Source organism: Bubalus bubalis, chromosome 7 (assembly GCF_019923935.1).
Source record: "Bubalus bubalis isolate 160015118507 breed Murrah chromosome 7, NDDB_SH_1, whole genome shotgun sequence".
Taxonomy (NCBI): Eukaryota; Metazoa; Chordata; class Mammalia; order Artiodactyla; family Bovidae; genus Bubalus; species Bubalus bubalis.
This window is the reverse complement of record NC_059163.1, coordinates 1,821,367-1,847,544: the sequence shown is the minus strand read 5'-3', so window position 1 is coordinate 1,847,544 and position 26,178 is coordinate 1,821,367. Positions and strand designations below refer to the sequence as shown.

At 53.6% G+C, this 26,178-nt stretch overlaps 1 protein-coding gene across 3 annotated transcripts; it reads left to right on the top strand.

The window, feature by feature from the left end:
• The first annotated feature begins 1,494 nt into the window (after window positions 1-1,494).
• TNIP2 (TNFAIP3 interacting protein 2) lies at window positions 1,495-24,598 on the top strand. Of its 3 annotated transcripts, none has more exons than XM_044945544.1 (6): window positions 1,495-1,920; window positions 20,747-21,034; window positions 22,467-22,556; window positions 22,953-23,201; window positions 23,450-23,569; window positions 23,893-24,195. In XM_044945544.1, exons 1-6 carry the CDS (start codon window positions 1,642-1,644, stop codon window positions 24,046-24,048), a joined length of 1,182 nt encoding a protein of 393 aa, XP_044801479.1. In that variant the 5' UTR covers window positions 1,495-1,641; the 3' UTR covers window positions 24,049-24,195. The 3 variants fall into 3 exon arrangements, with proteins under 3 accessions (XP_044801479.1, XP_025145362.1, XP_044801480.1); XM_025289577.3 differs by having other exon boundaries at window positions 1,497-1,920; window positions 23,988-24,598; XM_044945545.2 differs by lacking the exon at window positions 1,495-1,920 and adding an exon at window positions 13,893-14,455 and having other exon boundaries at window positions 23,988-24,598.
• The last annotated feature ends 1,580 nt before the right edge of the window (window positions 24,599-26,178 follow it).

Here is a 26,178-nt window from a genome sequence, read left to right as displayed (position 1 = left end):
GACTGCAGCTTACCAGGCTCCTTCGTCCATGGGATTTTCCAGGCAAGAGTACTGGAGTGGGGTGCCATTGCCTTCTCTGACGGTAAAGCATCTGCCTGCAATGTGAGAGACCTGGGTTTGATCCCTGCATTGGGAAGATCCCCTGGAGAAGGAAATGGCAACCCACTCCAGCATTCTTGCCTGGAGAATCCTACGGACAGAGGAGTCTGGTGGGCCACAGTCCATGGGATCGTAAAGAGTTGGACACAACTGAGTAACTAAAACTTTTTTTCAGTTTCATAGTCTATTAGGTGTGCCACAAACAAGAATGTGTCTCTGAGCCCTAACCATGCGGCCTGCGGACGTGTGGGCACAGGCCCCCTGCACTCCATCCCCCAGTCCCCACAACACACCTGTGGGGTGGGGGCAGCCAGCCTTGACCTCTCTGCAGCGGAGAAGGTGTGAGCTGGCTACATTTATAATTCTGATTATACCAGCCTGTGAGTTTCTTCCCTGGGCTCAGCCCAAGCTCGGGTATGGATTATGTAGAGGGGAAAAAAACGCCACACTGCTCTCAGGGGACCTGGGGAGGAGGGCAGAGGAGGGTGTGCCAGGGAACCTTCGAAAGACCACAGGTGTGCTTGGGGATCACTGTGGAGGACACTCGGAGTCTGAAAAAGAAAACAGCCGTGGAGCCATAGGAAAACCCTGGGAGTCGGCCTGGGAGCCGGCAGATGGAGGGGATGGAGAAACAGGGCGGGAAAGGGCCAGCTCCCTCCTGCCTTCTGCCCTAAGAGCCGTTCTTACACCTCGGAGACGGGGCGCGGGCTCTGGAATCTCGCTGGTAGGCTGGGTACCTCGCCAGGCTCAGTTCCTGGAAGGTCGCCCTTTTCGGCGTGGCAGCCGGCCTGCAGCCGGGGGCAGGGGGGTGGGGAGGGGGGGAGCCGGGTCCACGCTCGGGGCTAACACCCGGGGTCGTCTCTGGCCACTTCTTTCCCTTCTATCAGTAGCGAAATAGAGGTCCTTTGACCCCTCTTCTTGTCCGGGCCTGACTTCTCTGAAAGCTCCCGCGACACGAGGCGATGAGGCTGCTGGCACAGGCCAGGGACCCGCGGGTGGAGCGGCCGCAGGACCCGGGCGGGTGGGGACCCCGCCCGGTCGGTGGGGACCCTGCGTGGCCAAGGTCCGCGCGGCAGGCGGGCCCCAGATCTCCTCGGCGGCGGGGCCTGGCGGTCGGCGAGGGCGGGACCAAGCTGCCCGCGGGGCGGGGCCTGGCGGCTCGGCGGGAGGCGGGAGCACGTGGTCCGTGGGGGCGGGGCCTGACGGCTCGGCGGAAGGCGGGGCCAGGCTCTCCGTGGGGGCGGGGTCTCCCTCTCGGCGAAGGCGGGACCACGCTGTCCGCGTGGGGCGGGGCCTGGCCTTTCGGCGGGAGGCGGGTCAGGCTCTCCGTGGGGGCGGGGTCTTGCGGCTCGGCAAGGGCGGGACCACGCTGTCCGCGGGGGGCGGGGCCTGCCTCTGGGCGCGGGGCGGGCTCGGGATCTCCGCGGAGGGCGGGGCGCGCCGGGAAAAGTTCCGGGAAGGTGGGCCGCCCCCCCGGTCTCCCGGCCCAGACCCGGCGCGGAAGTTGCCGGCGGTCCGCGCCTCCCGGCCAGGCCCGCAGCCATGTCGTCCGGGGATGCGGAGTCCGGGGGGCGGGAGGGCGCCCCGCGCGCGGCTGCCGCGCTTTGCGGCCTGTACCACGAGGCGGGGCAGCGGCTGAGGCGCCTGCAAGACCAGCTGGCGGCCCGGGACGCCCTCATCGCGCGCCTCCGCGCCCGGCTCGCCGCGCTCGAGGGGGACACGGCGCCGTCGCTCGTGGACGCGCTGCTGGAGCAGGTGGCGCGCTTCCGGGAGCAGCTGCGGCAGCGGGACGGCGGCGCCGCGGAGGCCGCGCTGCGCCAGGTGCGGGGCGGCAGGGCCAGGCTTCCTGGGGGCTCCCCGGGGGCGCGTGTCCCCGGAGGCTGCGTGCGCCCGCCGGGCGTGAGGCGTGCGTGGTCCGCCGCGGCTGAGCCGTTGTGTCTGTGGGTTCTGGGCGGTGCGTCGAGCCGGGTTCCGCCGTGCGTGTGCGCGCTGTGTTCTCAGGGCTCCGCACCGCGTTGGGTCTGAGGGCTGTGTCTGCCGGTTTGAATTCCGAGGGGATGTGTGTGCGCGTGTTGGGTTCTGAGGGCTCTGACCCTGTTGCGTTTGAAGGAGTGTGTCGCTCCCTCACGTTCTGAGAGCTGCGTGTCCCTGTCGGTGGTGAGGGGTTTGTCCTTTCTGATTATATGGATGTGTGTCGAGTTGGTTCTGAGGGGTGTGTGCGTGGTAGTGTGTGTGTGGCGTTACCCCGTGGGGCCTGAGGGCTGTGTGCCCGTATTGGCTATGAAGGGTGTGTGTGTTCCAGCGTCGGGTCTGAGGGGCGGCTGCGACCACGCTGTGTGTCCGTGTTGCTTCTCAGGTGAGCGTGTGCGGGAAGCGCGTGGCTGTGTCGAGTGTGACGGCTGTGTGTCCTGAAGCTCCTCAGGAGCGTGTGTGCCCGTGCTGAGCGGTGTGCTTGCGCATCTCCTGCGTTCTCAGGGGTCTGTGCTCCTGCGTGAGTTCGGGCTTGTGCGGTTGTGAGGGTTTCTGCGTTTGGCTGTGCTGAGCCGTCTGCCCCCTGGTTGGCCTCTGAGGGATGTGTGTGCCTGTGTGGCTCTGAGGCTTGTCCCTGTTGGGCCTAAAGGGTGGATCTGCCCATCTTGGTCCTGAAGGGTATGTGTGTCTGTGTTGGTTTTGAGGAGTGTGTGTTTCTGTGCTGGGTTCTGGAGGGTGTGTGTGTCCATTTCTGTTCTGAGAGGTTGTGCGCCTGTTAGATGGAAGGCTGGTGTGTCTCTGCTGGTTCTTGGGTGTGTGTCATGCTAGTTTGAGTCATCTGCTCCCTTGTGGGGTCTGAGGCCTGTGTCCCCCCGGGCTCAGTTCTCAGAGGTGTTTGTGCTTCTGTGGATTCGAAAGGCTGTGTGTCTGTAGCAGCTCTGAGTGGCGTGTGTGTGTTGGTTTGGGGTGCTGGGTGTGTTTACCCCTGCTGGGTCTGAGCTGTGTGTGCGCCTGTGGAGAGTCTGGGCTGTGTCTGCTCCCATGGTGGGTTCTGAAGGGTAATGTTCCCTGGTTGTGTCTGAGGGTTCTGTGCGCCCATATTAATTCTAAGGAGTATGTGGTTGTGGTGTTTTTAATAAACTTATTTACAGTTTATTTTTAATTGGAGGATAATTGCTTTACACTGTTGGGTTGGCTTCTGCCGTAAGTCAACATGAGTCAGCTGTGGGGATACACATGTCCCCTTCCTCCTACCCACCCATCCCCACTCTCCAGGTTGTTACGGAGCACTGAATTTGAGCTGTGTTATACAGCAGCTTCCCGTTGTGAAACAGCGGCTGGCTGTTTTACACACGGTAATGTATATGCTACTCTGAATCCATCCCACTCTCCTTCCCACTTTGTGTTGGTTTTCAGGTGTGTTTATACCTGCTGGTGTCTGGGCGGTGTGTGTGTGTGTGACTAGGGTCTGCGGGTTGTGAGTCTGTTCTGAAGGGTCTGTTCTTGTGTTGGGTTTTGATGGTTGTGTCTGCATTGGTTCCGAAGGGTTGTGTGTCCGTGTTGTTTCTGATGGGTGTGTGTTCATGGTGGGTCTGAGGATTATGTGTCCTTGTTGGCATTGAGGGCTGTGTTTCCTAGTTGTGTTCTAAGCAGTGTGTGCCCATTTTTGGCGTAAAGAGTATTTGTCCGTGTTGGTTCTGAGGCATGTGTGGGCTCCCATGTTAGATCTGAGGAGTGTGTTTCTATTTTGGGTTGATGAGTGTGTGTTTGTGTTGTGTCTGAGGGTGTTTTGCACATATTGGATCGCAAGTTTTTGCTTCCATGTTCAGTTCAGGAAAGTGTGCCATCTTGGTTCTGAGGAGTGGAGTCCACGTTGGTTCTCAGGGATGTGTGTGTCTGTGTTGTGTCTGAGTCATTCTCAGCAGCATGTCTGTCTGTGCTGGGTGTGAGGGCTGTGTGTGTTGGCTCTGAAGGGTATCTGCAGTTGTTGGGTTCTGAGTGGAGTATTCCCATGGGGGTCTGAGGAGTGTGTTTGTCTCTGCTGGTTTCTGAACTGTATATGTTCTGAGTGGTGTGTGTGTCTGTGTGTGTTTTGGGTTCCGAGGGGTATGGGCGCTCATCTGGGCTCTGGAGGTATGTATGTGTGTTGGATTCTGTAGGTTGTCTTGTCTGTGATGGTTTTGAGGGTTGTGCATGTGCCGGTATTGAATCTGATGGTTGTGTACCAGCTGAATTCAGAGGGGTCTTCTCCCACGTTGGGTCTGACGGGTGTGTGTCTGTGCTGGGTTCTGAGGGATGTGTGCCTGTGTTGGGTCTTAGGGATGAGTGTGGGTGTTGCTTGTGTCTGGAGTGTGTGTGTGTTCATGCTGAGTCCTGCGCTCTGTGCGCAGGCACTGGGCTGGGTGTGTGTAGCGCATGCCTCTAGGCTCCTCGTGTGTGTGGGTTGTGTTAGGTTCAGGGCCATGTGAACCCTAATGTCCGGGATCTCTGTTAGCCCTCGTTGTGAATGTATCTTTCAGTAGTCACACCTCTGCTCTGCAGGGAGTGATGACAGAGTGGGAAGCTGCTAGAGTGTCTGAAAACAGACTTAAGTCCTTACTTTCCCACTTTCTTATCCTTGTCTTTGATATTATGTCTGTCTGCATGAAATATTATTAAATACTCAAATCAGGAGCAAGAGTAACAGTATTTTCCTACAATAGCTGTTTGGCACTGCCCCAGACCTTTTGGTGAACTCTGATCTATTATCCCATTTGGCGCATCACTATTATCCAGGTTTTCCCAGTAAAGAATCTAGGCCTGCAAAAGAGAATTTTTACTACCAGGCTTGGCCCTGCAGCCAAGAGTGGAAGACAGACGTGTTTTGTTTTGTTTTATAAAAGTAATTTTGAATATCTGAGCAACTGAGCAAAGACTAAAGACTAAGATAGCCACCGTAATGGCACCGCAGGCAGATAACCAGTGTTAACCTCTTGGCATGCCTCTTCCCTGTTTTTCCTTTAACTATAGGGTTTGTATACATTTGGCACCATTGAATTCATGCTGTCTTCTACAGTTTTACTTAATACCATGTGTTTTACTGAAAGTTTTCCTTCTGTTTCAGGTTTTCAGGATTCGGTAACAAAAGACACCAATCGCTACACACACAATGCACGCTCAGACCTTCACACACTGCTGTTCGTTTGACTTTGTGAATCATAAGACTTCTTGAACCCCGGGGCCTAGCCAGACCTCCAGGGTCTCAAGAAATTCCAAGACCCTCTCCCTGTCTTATCCGAAGTGCCACTTGGCTTGCTGGTAACACCCGGTGTGCTGGTGGGTAGGCACACAACCCAGGTGGTGACCAGGCAGGTCAGGAGCAGGTCAGGGGCTTGCTGTTCTGCGCCTGAAGCCTGGAGAAGCCTACTTCCATTTTAATTCCCTAACATCATGACGTCAATATTTTCTTGTCTGCATCGTTTTAAATGCCTTTGGGAGATAGATGTCTTCCTCAGTCCAGCTCTCTCCCTCTTCCTGGGGAAGGTGTGTTGTAACATGCCAGGGTAGCAGGAAGTTTCGTGGTCTGCACCGCTGACCTTATGTTGTGGACACCAGGAGCGATAGGTGGGTGCAGAGGGGGGACCGGAGCACATCGCTCCCGAGGAGGATGCTGGTGGCCACTGGTGCTCAGTTGCCATGTCTCCCCAACGTCCTGTGGCCCCCAGCCTCTAACCAAAGCTCAGGTAGAATCAGGTCTGTAGTTCTGGTACTACTGGTCCTTTGACCTCTGACATGTGCTTTTTGTTTTAGGATTTTAAATTATTTAAAGAGCAATTAAATGATCTGGTGTCTTACGGAGTTATACGTTTGTTGCTTACCCCTACATATCTCCGGGGTTGGTCAGAGCCCGTGGAAGGATGCAGAGGTGTACACCTCGCAGAGGCCCTGGGGTCACTGAAGTGGCCGCAGAGTGAAAGCAACCAGAGGAATTGGTTGACTCGCTCGTCTCATCAGTGGCCACGTCAGCCAGGTGCTTTGGAGCGGGGCTGGACCATGTGAGCCAGGTCGGGGAGGACCGCGGGCTCCCAGGGAAGACGCTGAGGCTCACAGGTGTGGAAGGACGGCCAGGTGATCAGAGCATCTGTGGCCAGGCTGCAGTTCTTGCGTGGTGGGGCCAGATCAATCTTGAGAATTCTGATCTTTTTTGCCGCCACAGTGGGGCTCAGACCATAGCTTATTTGTCACATGAGCTCTGGACAGATGACTTTGCACAGCTCTTCCAGTTAAGACTTTCTGGAATAATGGCGCTGGCTCGCTGTGCGGCCTGTAGTTACTCAGCCCTGTCGCCAGCCTCATGGGCCCTGCTTGCTCCTGATAGATCCAGTTGTGCCTTTCCTTCTGCTGTGCTGTTGATGAGTGGAAGAGCACGCACGCTTTCAAAGAGGTTGTGTTAGGTTTTGTGTGTGTGTACTGGGTGTGTGTGTGTTTATTTTTTTACCATCTGTCTCCATACCTCTTTTAATCTTGTGCAACAAACTCTGTATCCGTCAAACAATGATTTCCCATCTCCCGATTTTGTCCCCCCACCCCACTGGCAGCCACCCTTTTACTTTGTCTCTATGATGTTGACTGCTCTGTATACCTCCTATAAATGGAATCAGATCAGATCAGATCAGATCAGTCGCTCAGTTGTGTCCGACTCTTTTCGACCCCATGAATCGCAGCACACCACGCCTCCCTGTCCATCATCAACTCCCGGAGTTCACTCAGATTCAAGTCCATCGAGTCAGTGATGCCATCCAGCCATCTCATCCTCTGTCGTCCCCTTCTCCTCCTGCCCCCAATCCCTCCCAGCATCAGAGTCTTTTCCCATGAGTCAACTCTTCGCATGAGGTGGCCAAAGTACTGGTGTTTCAGCTTTAGCATCATTCCTTCCAAAGAAATCCCAGGGCTGATCTCCTTTAGAATGGACTGGTTGGATCTCCTTGCAGTCCAAGGGACTCTCAAGAGTCTTCTCCAACACCACAGTTCAAAAGCATCAATTCTTCGGCGCTCAGCCTTCTTCACAGTCCAACTCTCACATCCATACGTGACCACAGGAAAAACCATAGCCTTGACTAGACGGACCTTTGTTGGCAAAATAATGTTTCTGCTTTTGAATATGCTATCTAGGTTGGTCATAACTTTCCTTCCAAGGAGTAAGCGTCTTTTAATTTTATGGCTGCAGTCACCATCTGCAGTGATTTTGGAGCCCAGAAAAATAAAGTCTAACACTGTTCCCACTGTTTCCCCATCTATTTCCCATGAAGTGGTGGGACCAGATGCCATGATCTTCGTTTTCTGAATGTTGAGCTTTAAGCCAACTTTTTCACTATCCACTTTCACTTTCATCAAGAGGCTTTTTAGTTCCTCTTCACTTTCTGCCATAAGGGTGGTGTCATCTGCATATCTGAGGTGATTGATATTTCTCCCGGCAATCTTGATTCCAGCTTGTGTTTCTTCCAGTCCAGTGTTTCTCATGATGTACTCTGCATATAAGTTAAATAAACAGGGTGACAATATACAGCCTTGACGTACTCCTTTTCCTATTTGGAACCAGTCTGTTGTTCCGTGTCCAGTTCTAACTGTTGCTTCCTGACCTGCATACAGATTTCTCAAGAGGCAGATCAGGTGGTCTGGTATTCCCATCTCTTTCAGAATTTTCCACAGTTTATTGTGATCCACACAGTCAAAGGCTTTGGCATAGTCAATAAAGCAGAAACAGATGTTTTTCTGGAACTCTCTTGCTTTTTCCATGATCCAGCGGATGTTGGCAATTTGATCTCTGGTTCCTCTGCCTTTTCTAAAACCAGCTTGAACATCAGGAAGTTCACAGTTCACATATTGCTGAAGCCTGGCATGGAGAATTTTAAGCATTACTTTACTAGTGTGTGAGATGAGTGCAATTGTGCGGTAGTTTGAACATTCTTTGGCATTGTTATTTCTTTGGGACTGAATGAAAACTGACCTTTTCCAGTCCTGTGGCCACTGCTGAGTTTTCCAAATTTGCTGGCATATTGAGTGCAGCACTTTCACAGCATCACCTTTCAGGATTTGGAATAGCTCAACTGGAATTCTATCATCTCCACTAGCTTTGTTCATAGTGATGCTTTCTAAGGCCCACTTGACTTCACATTCCAGGATGTCTGGCTCTAGGTCAGTGATCACACCATCGTGACTATCTGGGTCGTGAAGATCTTTTTTGTACAGTTCTTCTGTGTATTCTTGCCATCTCTTCTTAATATCTTCTGCTTCTGTTAGGTCCATACCATTTCTGTCCTTTATCCAGCCCATCTTTGCATGAAATGTTCCTTTGGTATCTCTGATTTTCTTGAAGAGATCTCTAGTCTTTCCCATTGTGTTGTTTTCCTCTATTTCTTTGCATTGATCGCTGAAGAAGGCTTTCTTATCTCTTCTTGCTATTCTTTGGAACTCTGCATTCAGATGCTTATACCTTTCCTTTTCTCCTTTGCTTTTCGCTTCTCTTCTTTTCACAGCTGTTTGTAAGGCCTCCCCAGACAGCTATTTTGCTTTTTTGCATTTCTTTTCCATGGGGATGGTCTTGATCCCTGTCTACTGTACAATGTCACGAATCTCATTCCATAGTTCATCAGGCACTCTTATCTATCAGATCTAGCCCCTTAAATCTATTTCTCACTTCCACTGTATAATCATAAGGGATTTGATTTAGGTCCTACCTGAATGGTTTAGTGGTTTTCCCTACTTTCTTCAATTTAAGTCTGAATTTGGCAATAAGGAGTTCATGGTCTGAGCCACAGTCAGCTCCTGGTCTTGTTTTTGCTGACTGTATAGAGCTTCTCCATCTTTGGCTGCAAAGAATATAATCAATCTGATAAAAGGAATAGTACGCTATTTATCTTTTCGTGACTAGTTTATTTCACTTAACATGATGTCCTCAAGGTTCATCCATGTTGTAACATCTGTCAGAATTTCCTTCCTTTTTAAGGCTGAATAATGCTCCACATTTTGCTTTTGTCTATTCCTCCGTTGATGGACACTTGGGTTTCTTCCGTGTTTTAGCTCTAACAAACATCACTGCTATCATGAAGATAAGTGTGTAAATATCTCTTTCAGATCCTTCTTTCAGTTCTTCTGGGTCTTTATCCAGAAGTGGAATTGCTACATTGCTGGATCATGTGATATTTCTATTTTTAATTTCTTGAGGGACTTCCATACTGTTTTTCCACAGTGGCTGTACCATTTTACATTCCCATAAACAGGGCAGAAGGGTTCCAATTTCTCCACATCCTAACCAACATTGCTATTTTCTGTATTTTTGTTAGTCGGCAGCCTAATAGGTGTGTGGTAATTTAGTACAAGGGCTTTGCTGGTGGCTCAGTGGTAAAGAATCCACCTGCCAATGCAGGAGATGTGGGTTTGATCTCTGGGTCAGGCAGATCCCCTGGAGAAGGAAACGGCAACCCACTCTGGTATTCTTGCCTGGGACATCCCATGGACGGAGGAGCCTTGTGGGCTGCAGTCTATGGGTTCACAAAGAGTTGGATGTGACTTAGCAACTAAACAACAAGAACAATTTAGAACAAAATTATTGTAGTTGTGAAAGTGAAGTCTCTCAGTCGTGTCTGACTCTTTGCGACCCCATGGACTGCAGCCTACTAGGCTCCTCCGTCCCTGGGATTCTCCAGGCAAGAGCACTGGAGTGGGGCGCCATCGCCTTCTCCTTCACTTTCACTTTTCACTTTCCTGCATTGGAGAAGGCAATGGCACCCCACTCCAGTGCTCTTGCCTGGAGAATCCCAGGGACGGGGGGGCCTGGTGGGCTGCAGTCCATGGGGTCGCTAAGAGTCGGACACGACTGAGCGACTTCACTTTCGCTTTTCACTTTCCTGCATTGGAGAAGGGAATGGCAGCCCACTCCAGTGTTCTCGCCTGGAGACTCCCCGGGACGGGGCTGGTGGCTGCCGTCTGTGGGGTCCCAGGGCCGGCCACGACTGCAGCAGCAGCAGTGTGGTTTTGATTTGCTCCTTTTAATGATAAGCGATGTTGAGCACCATTTCGTGTGCTTATTGGCCATTTTTGTATTTGCTTTGAAGAAACGTCAAGCCTTTTGCCCGTTAAAGGTACTTACTTGGTTGGTTGCATCAGGCCTTAGTTGCGGCGTGCGGGCTCTTTGGCTGTGACGCACGGGCTTTCGTTGCAGCGCGCAGGCTGCAGCGCGTGCAGGCTCAGCAGCTGCGGCACCCAGGCTCTCCAGGTGTGGCTCGTAAGCTTAGTTGCCCTTCGGTGGGGTCTTAGTTCCCCAATCGGGGATTGTACATGAGTCCCCTGCATTGCAAGGTGGATTCTTAACCACTAGGCCACCAGGGAAGTCCTTGTCTGTTTTTGAACTGGGTTATTTTGTTGAATTTCAGGAGTACTCTATATATGCTAGATACTAATCCCTTAACATATATATAATTTGCAAATATTTCATCTCATTCTGTGGGGAAACAGTAGAAACTGGCTGACTTTATTTTTCTGGGCTCCAGAGTCACTGCAGATGGTGACTGCAGCCATAAAATTAAAAGACGCTTACTCCTTGGAAGGAAAGTTATGAGCAACCTAGACAGCATATTAAAAAGCAGAGACATTAATTTGCCAACAAATGTCCATCTAGTCAAGGCTATGGCTTTTCCAGTGGTCATGTATGTATGTGAGAGTTGGACTGTGAAGAAGGCTGAGCACCGAAGAATTGATGCTTTTGAACTGTGGTGTTGGAGGAGACTCTGAGAGTCCCTTGGACTGCAAGGAGATCCAACCAGTCCATCCTAAAGGAGATCAGTCCTGGGTGTTCATTGGAAGGAATGATGCTGAAGCTGAAACTCCAGTACTTTGGACACCTGATTCGAAGAGCTGACTCATTAGAAAAGACTCCGATACTGGGAAAGATTGAGGGCAGGAGGAGAAGGGGACGACAGAGGATGAGATGGCTGGATGGCATCACTGACTCTACGGACATGGGTTTGGGTGGACTCTGGGAGTTGGTGAAGGACAGGGAGGCGTGGTGTGCTGCGATTCATGGGGTTGCAAAGAGTCGGACACAACTGAGCGACTGAACTGAACTGAACTGAACATCCCATTCTCTAGGTTGTCTTTTTGCTCCACGGATATTGTTGTTTTGTGTGCAAAATTTTTAAACTTTCATTTTAAAAATTGCCAATTTGTCTGTGTTTTCTTTTGCTACCTGTGCCTTGGATGCCGTAACCAAGACATCATTGTCAAATGCAGTGTTGCCAAGTGTTTGCCCTGTGTTTCTTCTAAGAGTTTTATAGCTTAAGGTGTTACGTTTAAGTCTTTGGTCCATTTTGAGGTAATTTTCATGTATTTAAAAAAAATTGTTTATTTTCGGCTGCAGCAGTTCTTCGCTGCTGCGTGCTGCTCCGGTGTGGTGGGTGGACTCGTCATCGCAGTGGCGTCTCTTGTGGAACACGGGCTCCAGGGCGTGTAGGCTTCAGTACTTGTGCCACGTGGGCTTAGTTGCTCGGCATTATGTGAGTTCTTCCCAGGCCAGGGATCGAACCTGTGCCCTCTACATTGGCAGGTGGGTTCTTAACCACTGGACCACCACGGAAGTCCTCATGTATGGTTTTAGATAAAGGTCCAACTTCATTCTTTGGCAAGCGGATATCCGGTTTTCCTAGCACCATTTTTTGAAAAGCCTGTCTTTCCCATCAAAAGGGCTTAGCGCCTTCTCAACCCGTCTGTCAGGCAGGGGTCTGTTCTGGGCTCTGTCGTTTTCTTTGGTCTATATGTTTGTCTTCATGTCAGTGCTCACTGTTTTGATTACTGTAGCTTTGTAGTAAGTTTTGAAATCAGGAAGTGTTCTCTCTCTTTTTTTTTTTAAATATTGCTTTGGCTATTTGGGGTCCTTTCAGATTGCATATGAATTTTAGGATCAGTTTTTCTATTTCTGCAAAAAAAAAAAATTTGAGATTTTTTTCAGTTTTTGTCTGGGCTGCACAGCTTGCAGTTTCCAAAGCTACAAAGAATAGCAGGGAGAGATAAGAAAGCCTTCCTCGGTGATCAGTGCAAGGAAATAGAGGAAAACAATAGAATGGGAAAGACTAGAGATCTCTTCAAGAAAATCAGAGATACCAAAGGAACATTTCATGCAAAGATGGGCACAATAAAGGACAGAAACGGTATGGACCTAACAGAAGCAGAAGATATTAAGAAGAGGTGGCAAGAATACACAGAAGAACTGTACAAAAAATATCTTCATGACCCAGATAACCACGATGGTGTGATTACTCACCTAGAGCCAGACATTCTGGAGTACGAAGTCAAGTGGGCCTTAGGAAGTATCACTGCAAACAAAGCTAGTGGACGTGATGGAATTCCAGTTGACCTATTTCAAGTCCTAAAACATGATGCTGTGAAAGTGCTGCACTCAAAATGCCAGCAAATTTGGAAAACTCAGCAGTGACCACAGGACTGGAAAAGGTCAGTTTTCAGTCCAGTCTCAAAGAAAGGCAATGCCAAAGGATGTTCAAACTACTGCACAGTTGCACTCATCTCACACGCTAGCAAAGTAATGCTCAAAATTTTCCATGCCAGGCTTCAACAGTACATGAACCATGAATTTCTAGATGTTCAAGCTGGATTTAGAAAAGACAGTGAAAGTGAAAGTCACTCAGTTGTGTCCAACTCTTTGCAACCCCATGGACTATACAGTCCATGGAATTCTCCAGGCCAGAATACTGGAGTGGGTAGCCTTTCCCTTGTGCAGGGGATCTTCCCAACCTAGGGATTGAACGCAGGTCTCCGGCATTGCTGCTGGATTCTTTGCCAGCCGGGCCACAGGGAAGCCCAAGAATACTGGAGTGGGTAGCCTATCCCTTCTCCAGTGGCTCTTCCCGACCCAGGAACTGAACTGGGGTCTCCTGCATTGCAGGAGGATTCTTTATCAACTGAGCTATCAGGGAAGCCAGAAAAGGCAGAGGAACCAGAGATCAAATTGCCAACATCCTTCGGATCATAGAAAAAACAAGAGAATTCCAGAAAAACATCTGCTTTATTGACTATGCCAAAGGCTTTGACTGTGTGGATCACAATAAACTGGAAAATTCTGAAAGAGATGGGAATACCAGACCACCTTCCCTGCCTCCTGAGAAATCTGAGAAATCATGTGAAACGCTGGGCTGGATGAAGCACAAACTGGAATTAAGATTTCGGGCAGAAATATCAATAACCTCAGATATGCAGATGATACCACCCTTATGGCAGAAAGCAAAGAGGAACTAAAGAGCCTCTTCATGAAAGTGAAAGAGGGGCATGTAGAAGCTGTCTTAAAACTCAACATTCAAAAAGTAAAGATTATGGCATCTGGTCCCATCACTTCATGGCAAACAAATGAGAAAACAATGGAAACAGTGACAGACTTTACTTTTTTGGGCTCCAAAATCACTGCAGATGGTGACTGCAGCCATGAAATTAAAAGGCACTTGCTCCTTGGAAGAAAAGCTATGACAAACCTAGACAGCATATTAGAAAGCAGAGACATCACTTTGCCAACAAAGGTCTGGATAGTCACAGCTATAATTTTTCCAGTAGTCATGTATGGATGTGAGAGTTGGACCATGAAGAAGGCTGAGTGCCAAACAATTGATGCTTTTGAACTGTGATGCTGGATAAAACCATTGAGAGCCCCTTGGACAGCAAGGAGATCCAACCCATCCATCCTAAAGGAGATCAGTCCTGAATAGTCACTGGAAGGACTGATGCTGAAGCTGAAGCTCCAACACTTTGGCCACCTGATGCAAAGAACTGACTCATTTGAAAAGACCCTGATGCTGGGAAAGATTGAGGGCAGGAGAGAAGGGAGCGACAGAGGATGAGACGGTTGGATGGCGTCATGGACTCAACAGACATCCGTCGAGCAGACTCTGGGAGATGGTTGCAAAGAGGTGGAGATGACGTTGCCACTGAACAACAGCAAGGTGGTGTTCGCTGTGGGTTTCTCTGTGGTTTTACGCGGAGGTAGTTTCCTTTTGTTGCTGTTTGTTGCGTGTTTTTATTGTGAAAGTGTTGAATTTTGTCAAATGCTTTTCTGCATCACTTGATATGATCATATGTTTTCTTCCCCTTCCTTCTGGTAATGTAGTAGGTTACATTGACCAATTCCTTCCTCCCTCCCTTCCTTTTTTTTGATGAAATACGTTTATGAAGGTGACCACAGCACAGCACTGTTATTACCTAAGCCTGCATGTAACAAATGCGGTGACAAAGGTGATTAGAAAAGATCAATAATAGCGCTCATTTCATTGCAAGGGATCGATGCTGTCAGAGATGGAAACCAGACATGGACACACAATCGTGCCTTATGTTCCTCGGAAGACCTCGTCTCGTATGTTGTTGTTTATCAGATATTAATTAAGTTACCTGATTGTCTTCAGATACAGTGTGTGGGCTTGGAGGAGGGCATGGCAGCCCAGTCCAGTGTCCTTGCCCAGGGAAGCCCATGGACGGAAGAGCCTGGTGGGCTACAGTCCATGGGGTCACAAAGAATGAGACACGACTGAGTGAGCATGTGTGCGCATACTTCATTGAGAATTTTTGCATTGGTGTTCATAAGGGACATTAGTCTGCTGCTTTCTTGTCTCTCTGTCTGGCTGTTGACCTCACAGAATAAGTTAGGAAATGTTGCCTCCTCTTCAGTTTTTGGAAGAGTTTGGGAGGAATTGGTATTATTAATATTTCTTAAATACTGGATAGAATTCACTGATAAAATCTTCAGTGTCAAGCCTTTTTTCTTTTTTTGTAGGGAGATATTTTTAAAAAATAATTTATTTTTGGCTGGCTGGGTCTTCGTTGCTGTGCGGGCCTTTCTCTAGTTGGGGGAGCAGGGGCTGCTCTGTCGCGGTGCGCAGGCTTCTCAGCACAGTGGCCTCTCTCGAGGAGCACGGACTTCAGGCGCGGGGGCTTCACTAGTGGGTATTCCGGGCTCTGGAGCACAGGCTAATACTTGCGGTGCATGGGCTTAGTTGCTCTGCAGCACCTGGGATCTTCCCTGATCAGGGATCGAACCTGTGTCTCCTGCACCGACAGGTGGATTGACCACTGAGCAACCAGGGAAGCCTGTGGGCAGATCTCTGATTACTGATTCACTCTCCTTACTATTGGTAGTTAGATGTCTATTGAGTTTTTGTTTCTGTGATTTGGTCTTGGTAGAAATTGTGTTTTTAAGAATTTGTTTCATCTAGGTTATCTCATCTGCTGGTTTATAGTTGTTCATAGTACTCATTTGTAATCATTTTTATTTTCATAGAATTGGTAGTAACGTCTCTACGTACATTGCTGATTTTAGTAATTAGTGTCTTCTTTCTTTTTGTAATCTGTCTAGCTAAAGTTTATCCATTTTGCTGATCTTTCTGAAGAGCTAACTTTTGGTTTCATTGATTTCTCTTATAGTTTTTCTGTTCTCTATTTCATTTATCTCTGCCCTAATCTTTATTTTTCCTTCCTTTTGCTAGCTTTGGATTTAGTTTGTTCTTTCTTTTCTAGTTCCTTAACTTGTAAAGTTATATTGCTGACTGGAGATCTTTCTAGGTTTATTGTTCACTCACTAAGTCATGTCCAACTCTTTGTGACCCCATCGACTGTAGCACACCAAGCTTCCCTGTCCTTTACCATCTCCTGGAGTTTGCTCAAACTCATGTCCATTGATTCGATGATGCCATCCAATCATCTCATCCTCTGTTGTCCCCTTCTCCTCCTTCCCTCAATCCTTCCCAGAATCAGGGTCTTTTTCTAGTGAGTTGGCTCTTCGCATCAGTTGGCCGAAGTATTGGAGCTTCAGCATCAGTCCTTTGAATATTCAGGGTTGATTTCCTTTAGGATTAACTGGTTTGATCTCTTTGCTGTCCAAAGGACTCTTAAGAGTCTTCTCCAGCACCACAGTTCAAAAACATCAATTCTTCGGCGCTCAGCCTTCCTTATGGTCCAACTCTCACATTCGTACATGATACGAGAAACCATAGCTTTGACTGTACACCCACCATAGAGCCGCCTGGTGGGTGATCCATAAACTGGAGAACAATTATACCAAAGAGGTTCTCACACTGTTGCAAAAGTTCTAGGGGCCACAACAGACTTCCCAACCTGGCGATCTGGCAAAGGGGCTGGCATCCCAGGGAATCTGATCTTGAAGTCAGCGGGATGTGATTACAGAACTTCCAAAGGACTGGGGAAAGACACGTGTTTACCATGAATACTCTTCTGTATCAGATAGAGACGAGGACAGAGGCGTTCCTGCTGAAGTCACAGCTTCTGACCTGAGTTAGCTTTTCAGGGACGTGACCGTCCCCGCAGGACAGGGCTCTGTGCTCTCAGTGATTCCTCCAGATTCGGTTTTGAGGCACTGGGAGGGGAACTCCGTGCAGCTTGGGTACGTGTGGTCGATGTCCTCGGGCACGTCCGTCCCCCGGCAGCGACAGGGTCCCCGCAGGGCTGTGCTGCTGGACAGGGAGACGCGCCGGGGGAGGCTGGGCCGTGCTGGCCCGGGGCTGTGTCCCCTTGGAGGGAGGCCCCTGCCGTATTTCCCACAGGAAAGCACAAGACAGGGCCTTGATTGGCTGGTAGGCCTTCAAAAGTGGCCAGTTTTTAAGGAACACAAGTCCAAGGCCAAGAACTGGGTCTGGGTTTGTGTTTTTAGGTTCAGTGCTGCCGGAACAGTCTGCAGAGAGAGCCTGCCCTCCCATCAGGGTTGGGCTTCCCTGGTGGCTCAGAGGTTAAAGCGTCTGCCTGCAGTGAGGGAGACCTGCGTTTGATCCCTGGGTCGGGAAGATCCCCTGGAGAAGGAAATGGCAACTCACTCCAGTATTCTTGCCTGGAGAATCCCATGGACGGAGGAGCTTGGTGGGCTACAGTCCACAGGGTTGCAAAAAGTCGGACACGACTGAGCGACTTCACTTTCACTTTCTGGGGCTCACCCAGACCAAGTGCCTTGGCACCTGCCGGCGGCCCCAGCTGTGTGGACAGGCTCGGAAGGCCCTGGACGGGGCCTGCATGGCTGGCCTGGTGCTGGAGGGCCGTGTGTTGGGAGGAGGTTCTGATGCCCTCTGGCCAGGTCCAGAGAGAGGCCTCTTTTCCTCCTTCAGCCCAGCGGTGAGGTCATCAGGGCCCAAAGGAAGAATGAAGTAGTGGCCTTCCAAGAACGGGCCTTGCCCGGCTTGGCTGTGATGCCCGTGAGGTGAGAGGGCAGTGAGGCGTGATGGGCTGATGGCGCGCCAGCGCCGGACGCCTTTGGGCAAGAACCCTGCTGCTGAGGTTGATCCGCTGGCGCTTGTCACACCCGTTGTCGCCAGTCCTGATTTCCTGTCCACCTGGTGCTGGACACGGCCCATCTGCCAGGGCCTGACCTCACTACCCCGCCCGCCACCCTCACAGCCACCTGCTGTCCCCTCGCCACCTTCATGAGTGAGTCCCTGTCATGGAACAAGGACCCAGGGAAGCGCCTTCCTCGAGGCCTTTCCCAAGAGAGCCAGGCCAACTGATTCTTCTAATGGAGTTTCCCTTCTTGTCTTTCTGTTCACTTCTAGAGCAAAGTCCGAGGAAAACGGGGAAAAGGGTGCTCTTAAAGTTCCCTGAGGGAACTCTGGTGGTCCAGTAGTTAGGACCCTGTGCTCTCACTGCCAAGGGCCTGGGTTCGATCCCTGGTTGAGAAATAGATCCTGTAAGCTGCGTGAAAAAACTTCCCCGAGAGAACGAGGACGAGGCTTTCAGAGTGTTTTCTGGTCACCTGGTTAGCACGCTGCCGTCACGGGCTGGGCTTATCCGTGGATGGGGCACGACCGATGCTGGGGGAGCAGCTCTCGCCTCACGGATGTGGGTTTGGGCCCAGGGAGGGACCCAGAGCCTGGCCGTGCTCCTGAGTCCCCCAGTTGTTTAATTTTATTGAGGTATAGCTGATTTACAGTATTTCATTAATTCCTACTCTACAGCAAAGTGAGTCAGTCATACGTACATATATAAAACTGTGTGTGTATACGTACATGTGTGTGTTAGTCGCTCAGTCGTGTCCAACTCTTTGCAGGCCCATAAACTGTAGACAGGCCCCTCTGTCCATGGGATTTCCCGGGCAACAATATCAGAGTGGGTTGCCATGCCCTCCTCCAGGGGATCTTCCTGGCCCAGGTCTCCTGCATTGCAGGCGGATTCTTACCGTCTGAGCCACCAGGGAAGCCCATGCATGTGTGTGTATGTATATGGTGTATACTCTTTCGTATCCTTGCCCGTGTGGTTTACCACAGGATGCTGAGTACACTTCTCTGCGCTCCACAGTAGGGCCTTGTCTGCTCCTTCTCTGTTAATTGTCCGCCTCTCCTAATCCCAGACTCCCACCCCAGCCCTCCCCACTCGCCCTCCCCCTTGGCAACCACAGGAGTGTCCTCTGTTTCTGTGTGGTGGGAACCCTGGTGTCATATTTTAGATTCTACTTATGCGTGATATATGGTATTTGTCTTCCTCTTTCTGACTTTAGTATGATAGGCTCTAGGTCCATCCCATCAGTTCTTTTTTCTAATATTTTATTTATTTAGCTCTGCTGGGTCTTAGTTGCAGCATGTGGGATCTAGTTCCCTGATGAGGAATGGAACCCAGGCCCCCTGCATTGGGAGCTTGGAGTCCTAGCCACTGGACCAACAGGGAAATCCCCACAATTACTTCCTAACCCCAGGCTTGGGCAGACCCAGCCGTGAGACTTCTAGGGATGTATCCCGTGGCTGTGTCTGCACGGGGCGCACCTTCTAGGGATGTATCCCATGGCTGTGTCTGCACGGGGCGCGCCTTCTAGGGATGTATCCCGTGGCTGTGTCTGCACGGGGCGCGCCTTCTAGGGATGTATCCCGTGGCTGTGTCTGCACGGGGTGCGCCTTCTAGGGATGTATCCCGTGGCTGTGTCTGCATGAGGCACACCAGCTGGAGGCGTTGCTCGGTCAGCCTGCTCTCTGGCTGAAGCTCCAGGCTGTAGTTGAAAAGAACAGGCAGGTTGTGCGCTGCTGTGGGACAGTTTTTACCAAGGAGCAGAAGAGCAGGGCGCCAGGACAGTGCTGTCAGACTCCGAGTGCAAAACACACGTGCCAGCACCCTGGCGAGACCCCTGGCCAGATCGTGAGTGGTGGAGGGGAGGTCCTGGGTCCCTCGTGTGAGCGTGAGCGGAGCTCCGATGCTCCCTGCCACGCTCCCCGTGCATGCTCAGTCTCCACCCTGGCTTTCCAGAAGCTGTTTTCCCCCATGTAGGATGGACGGGCTCCTCCTGCTGCCCCTCCCTCGCATGCTCGTTACGGTGGACGTTACTCTGAAAGTGGGACAGCACAGAGCCAAGTGCAGAACCCAACTGGGGGCGCTGAAAGCCAGCGGCATCTGAAGGACTGTGGTCGGGGATACTAGCTTTCCAGAGCTGTTCTAACATTAGCCGGGTGGCCTAAGGCAGTAATAGGCAGGCTTCCTGGTGGTGCTGGTGGTAAAGAACCCACCCGCCAATGCAGAAGACGCAAGAGACTTGGGTTTCCTGGGTCAGGCAGATCCCCTGGAGGAGGGTATGGCAACCCACTGCAGTACTCTTGCCTGGAGAACCCCATGCACAGAGGGGCCTGGGGGCTGCCGTCCTCGGAATCACAGAGTTGGGCATGAGCTAGCACGCACAGCACAAAGGCAGTAGATCCTTGATCTTCGCTGCTCTGAAGGCCAGAAGCCCTGAACCAGGGTGTGGGGCGGGTCCTCCTCTTCAGCTCCCAGTGGCTGCTGGCACCCTGGCATCCTCTGGCTGTGGACACTCCAGTCTCTGCCTTTCGCCACACGCGGCCTCTTCTACGTGTCCACACTCACCTCTTATGAGGGCACTGGACGTTGGATCAGGGTCCATCAGATGCAGCGTGCCTTCCTCTTAACTAATTACATCCTCACAGACTGAACAGCTCTTTGGAGCTAAATGAAGTCACGTTCCCAGGTGTCGGGGTGAGAACATGGGCGTGCCTTTGGGGGTTGCCCACCACGGGGGAGTTTCTGCTCTTTCTTTGAAGAGGTTTGCGATCGCCACACTTAGTAATTTGATGATGTAAGATCTAACGTTATGAGTTTGCTCTTGAAAACGGAATTTTAGATGACGTTTCAGATATAACTTTTGGGGCTGAAAACTCCTGAGTTAATCATCCATCCGGAAGCCAGCCTCCGAATGAACACCCGTGTGGATGGGCGTCTGTGCCTGTCTTCTGCTTTGTGAACGTTTATTTCTGATGTTGCTTCTTTCAGTCAGTTTAGTTTAGTTGCTCAGTCGTTTCCGACTCTTTGCGACCCCATGGACTGCAGCACCCCAGGCCTCCCTGTCCATCACCAACTCCTGGAGCTTGCTCAAACTCATGTCCGTCAAGTCAGCAATGCCAAGCATCTCATCCTCTGTCGTCCCCTTCTCCTTCGTCTTCAGTCTTTCCCAGCATTAGGGTCTTTTCCAGTGAGTCAGTTCTTCGCATCAGGTGGCCAAAGTACTGGAGTTTCAGCTTCAACATCCGTCCTGCCAATGAATATTCAGGGCTGATTACCTTTAGGGTGGACTGGTTGGATCTCCTTGCAGTCCAAGGGACTCTCAAGAGTGTTCTCCAACCGCAGTCAGATCAGTTGTGCTTTTAAATCTTCCCCTTAGGAAATCGAGAGACTCTCGGAGCAGCTGGAGGAGAAGGAGCGGGAGGCGCAGCAGCTCCTGAGCCAGCCGGGGCTCGAGCGGGAGAAGGAGGTGGCCCTGCTGCGGAGGAGCGTGGCGGAGAAGGAGCGGGCCCGGGCCGCCAGCCACGTCCTGTGTCGCTCCCTGGCCGACGAGACCCACCAGCTGCGGCGGACCCTGGCTGCCACGGCCCACATGTGCCAGCATCTGGCCAAGTGTCTGGATGAACGCCAGGGGGCACAGGGGACCGCGGGGGAGCAGAGCCCCGAGGTAGGCCCTGGGGTCAGCAGGCCTCGCCTTGCGCCACGGGGAGGGTCTCAGCCGCCTGCCCTTCTGGGGATTTCCTCTAGGACGGTGGGGCCTGCAGGATGTCACAGGAGAGCAGACCTGCAGCTGCCCCCGGGCCCAGTGGGGAGGTGGCCCTGTGGTCTCTCCAGCCTCCACGAAGCAGCAGAGCCGGGGCAGGAGGGGTGTCCTGAGCGAGTGCTGGTGCGTGCAGTGCCCGGGCGCCCACACTCTGAGCACTGGGGGGCCTCTGTGTGAGCAGCACTGGCCCAGGGGGCCCTCGGGTTGGACGGGGCCGTCAGCTGCAGTGCAGCCTGGCCCCGCTGGGGCCTCAGGCCTGGGCAGGGAGGACACGGGGCCCCGCTTGGTGCTGTGCCCCCTGCCTGGAGCTACTTGGGACGGGGCCCGCGGCAGGAGAGCAGTGTGGGTGCAGGGGAGTGGGTGGGTTTCAGCATCAGGAAGCCCCCACCTGAGAAATCAGGGGGCTCCTCGGGGGGCTGCGGGGTCGTGGCGGTGCAGGGGCTGTGACCGCGCCCTGTGATGTAGGGCTGTTGGGACGAGCCCTGCAGTCCCCTAGCAGCAGCTCGGCCGGGCGTGGGGGAGGGCCTCGGTCTGAGAATCCCATGAAAAAGGAACCTCAGAAAGAACAGGGCACGTTTGAGAAACCAGAGTGCTCTCCCGGCAGGCCATGGACTCGTATGATTCTGAGTCACGGGGCCCTTTCTCTCTGGGGATCTGAAAGCCGGTCGTGGTTGGCCTGGGCTGAGGCTCTAAACAGGCGTCATTTCTCAGCGCTGGTCTTGGCCGAGTCAGTGGGGTTTCCCGAGCCTGCCGGGTTAGCACACGCAGTTCCTTTGTCATTCGAGGGGAATTCTCACTAAAATGTCACCGCCATCCATCCGCTTTGTTAAATGACTGAATTTCTGATGGCTTTTCGGTTAGCCCCGCCCACCCTGCTGGGACTGGGTCAGCACGCCGGCTTCTAGACCTGAATCCCACCAGCCTCGCGATCCCCAGGGACGTTGTTGTAGACAGTCAGCCCCTGAAGCTGACCGTGGTCATCTTGGACATGACACACCCAACAGGAGGGACAGCGGGCCCGAAGGAGGGGCCTGCTCCTGGCGGCCATGGGCCCTGGGCCGGGAAGTTCTTTGGTCACAGCGAGCTCGGCTTCCTGCCCCCTCTCCACCCTGGCCCCAGCCCTGTGACGCTGGGCGGTTTCGGGCGTGGAGACGGTGCAAGGCTTGGCCCCTCTGTGGGGTGGGCTTGGGCGGGGCCAGGACCACCCTCCCCTCTGGAAGCGCTTGGCCTTTCCTGTCTCCATCGCACCTGCCGCAGGGCGGCTGCAGGGCCGTCTGCGACGCGGTGCCCGCACGGAAGGCACGGTCACACGGGTTCTGGTCCCTTTCTCGTGCAGCCCAAGTGTGCGGAAGGCGACGCCTCTGTGCACGCGGTGGTTGAGAAGTTACGGGAGGAGAACCGGGCGCTGAGGCAGAAGGTGACTCACGTGAGTGTCTGAGATCGCACTCGGGCCAAGCGCCCCGCGCAGACTGTGGGTGAGGGGCGTCCCCTCGCTATGCCCAGGGGTCTCCCCTGCCCTGAGGTCGCTTCGGCTGATACACAGGGTCCCCAAAGGCCCGACACGTTTGCCCCAAAGGACGTGTTGAGCACGTCTGGTTGTCCTCCACTCCGAAGTTAATTCGCGTGTTGCTAAATGAGGTGCAGGGATCACTGTCAATCCAGCGTTCAGGCAGCGACTTCGCCGTCACCGCGTCCGGGTGCTTCCCACCCCCCCCCACCCCCGCCCAGAGTGGGCGCAGCCGGCCTCCACGGGCGGGGGGGGGGGGGAGGGGGGACGGGTCTCGTATTCTGGGCGGGCTCGAGGGCGCTTTTCGGCCCCCAGGTCGAGGACCTCAACGCCAAGTGGCAGCGCTACGATGCCAGCAGGGACGAGTACGTGAGGGGGCTCCACGCGCAGCTGAAGGGCCTGCAAGTCCCCCTGGAGCCCGAGCTGATGCGGAAGGAGGTCTCCCGGCTCAACGCGCAGTTGGAGGAGAAGATGGATGACTGCGCGGAGGCGCGGCGGGAGCTGGCTGCGGCGAGGAGTGCACGGGACGCGGCGCTGGAGCGCGTGCAGATGCTGGAGCAGCAGGTGCGGCCGCGGCCTGGGCGCCGGGGGGCGGGGCCGCCTTCTCCTCCTGACGCCAGGGGGCGGGGCCGCCTCCTCCTAAGGGGATAGGGGGCGGGGCCTCCTCCTCCTGACGCCGGGGGGCGGGGCCTCCTCCTGACGGGATAGTGGGGCGGGGCCGCCTCCTCCTCCTGACGCCAGGGGGCGGGGCCGCCTCCTCCTGACGCGGGGGCCGGGCCGTCGCCTCCTGATGCGGGCGTGCCCTCTCGCAGATCCTCGCCTACAAAGACGACTTCACGTCGGAGAGGGCGGACAGGGAGCGGGCGCAGAGCCGCATCCACGAGCTGGAGGAGCAGGTGGCCTCGCTGCAGCGCCAGGCGTCCTGGAGACAGGTACAGCCGGGGTTTCCTCGGGCCCGGGGAGGGGCTCGTCTTCGTTTCTCTTTCAAGCATTTCGAGCTCTCCTGCGGCTGCCAAGACCTCGGTTCCGCTCCAGGCAGGGCCGTCATGCCCAGTGCCCGGAAACCTCCTGGTGGCACGTGTGTGCGCGCGGAGGGTGGCATCCGCCGGCCTGTCCTGAGCTCGTGGCCCGGCTGGGAGCTCCTGCACGCGGCCCCTCCGTGCTGCGTGGGGGGGTGGCCCCCTCGTGGGCACAGGCGGGGGGTCCGGACCCCTCAGTCGTCCCTGGCACGTCCTTGTTCGGGCCTCGGCACCAGGCAGAGCAAAGGTGCGGGTCCTGCACAGCGACGGACGTGGCTGCAGACGCTGGAGCCGAAACCAGCTTCGGGAGCGGACGCCTGCCTTTTCCTAGGATTCTCGTGAGCCAGTCTCCTGCCGGATTCACACGGGGAGCAGATCTCCCCGGTATTTAGAGACCGACGCTTCGGAGCCTGTGGCAGCTGGTGGCCGGAGGCCTGGGACGGGATCCCAGTGGCTGGACCTCCCCGCAGAGGGCGGGTGCTCGGGAGTGACCCAGAGAGGCCAGGGGGACCTGCAGTGCCCCCACTGCCTGCGGTGCTTCAGCGACGAGCAGGGCGAGGAGCTCTTCAAGCACGTGGCTGAGTGCTGCCAGTGAGCCCGGTGGCCCGCGGTGGGTGCGCCCCGCATCAGGATCGGGGCCCCCAGCACAGGCCGGGGGTGCTCCTGAGCCTCCCGTCTCGGCCACTCTCGGGTCAGCAGGAACTTGCTGTGGGGCTGGCAGCAGAGGTAGGGGTTGGAGCTGGACTCCCAAGCGGCCAGGCAGAGGCCACGAATGCACAGCCATGGGCGTGCTCGCCGGCCAGCACGCCGCGTCCCGGGAGTCGTGGAGCTGAGCACAGAACTGCATTGAGACACGCTGTGCTGCCCCTAGTGTTCGCCACACCCCCAGAAATTGAACAAGTGATCATGTGACGATTTTGTAATAAAGGGACTTGCTAAGTGGTTGCCCCGAGTGTGTGTGGGGGACTGGGGTGTAGGAGCCTGGCCGCACTTCCACCTGGGCCTGAGTTAGCTGCCGAGGAGACATGCCTGCGGACTGTCGCCTGTTGGGGCCTGCAGAGCTCTGTCGTCCAGCCCAGACGGGAGTCGAGGATGGGCTGAGTGCAAAGAAGAGCCCTGCGGGGCAGCGCAGGGCCATGGGGCCTGTCACCCCGCTGACCGTCAGGAGAGCCAGGAGGCTAGGGGTTCCTCTCGCCCTCAGTGCGGGTGGGGACGGGACACAGCTGGGACATGAAGCCCCTGCCGCTGGCCCCCGGCCCACGGTCTGCGCTCCCCTCCACCTGGAGCAGCCGCCACCACGCGAGTGCGCGGCCTCTTTCTCCGGTTCTGCCTTCCTCCAAGGGGAGTTGAGGTGTCCATCACTCTGTGGGATTCCCCACGCCCCCCGGCGTCCATGAGCCTGACCGGAAGCCGTCGGTCTCGAGCATCACGGGGAGCCTCTGTCCTCAGGAGCTGGGGACTTGGCAGACACCCAAGCGCTTCTTGGAGAGAAAGGAGCCACAGGAGGGGAGCCCTCAGATCCTTGGCTGACCCTGAACCGGGCAGGGGCTGAGAGTAAGACTCCATGAATCCTGTGGCAGGAACGGGGCTGGACGGCAGGACGGGCGGAGCAGAGGCCCCAGCGGCTGTCCCTCAGGGTTAGAGGGGGTAGCTGCATCCTCGGTTTTCCTTTGAAACCCTCAATGGGCCACATTTTAGGAGTAAAGTTGACATCTTAGGGCAAAACCAAAACATCCCCCTCTTCCAGGTAGCCAACCAGTAATCCACAGGCCTGCTGGACAAAACCCATTTTTCTTCAGACACAAGTAACAGAATCCACAGTCCACTATACAGTAACAAATTCTAGACACATCGGGGAAGAGGCACAGTGAAGACACAGCCACACAAATAGAAGCTCACCAGGTGTATATGCAGCAGTAGCTGCTAAGTTGCTTGTCGTGTCCGACTCTGTGTGACCCCATAGACGGCAGCCCACCAGGCTCCCCCATCCCTGGGGTGGGTTGCCATTTCCTTCTCCAGTGCATGAAAGCGACAAGTGAAAGTGAAGTCACTCAGTTGTGCCCGACTCTTAGCGACCCCATGGACTGCAGCCCACCGGGCTCCTCCATCCATGGGATTTTCCAGGCAAGAGCACTGCAGTATATGCAGCAGATGGTACTAAAAGAAATAAGGATACTATGGAGATTGTTGAGGCTGGTCAGAAGTAATTCTGGATAAAAATACAGAAAGGAGGGCAGAGCATGGGGATGAGTAGACAGATGACTACTGATTGTTTAAAACAATAATGTCTTGAAGGTTTTCAGACATGCAAACAACCGCGAGAACTTTCAGGTGGGGGAGCAGATTGTTGACAGTAACGACGATTGTCAAACAACGAGTGCTTAAGCAACTTACACACTTACAGGTTATAAGGTCTCGGCATTGATTTACAGTAGACTAATGAATCACAGGAGCATATTATAATCTCTAGGGAAACCACCGAAGCAGTGACGGAAATACTTAATTAAAAAGTTACAGAGGGA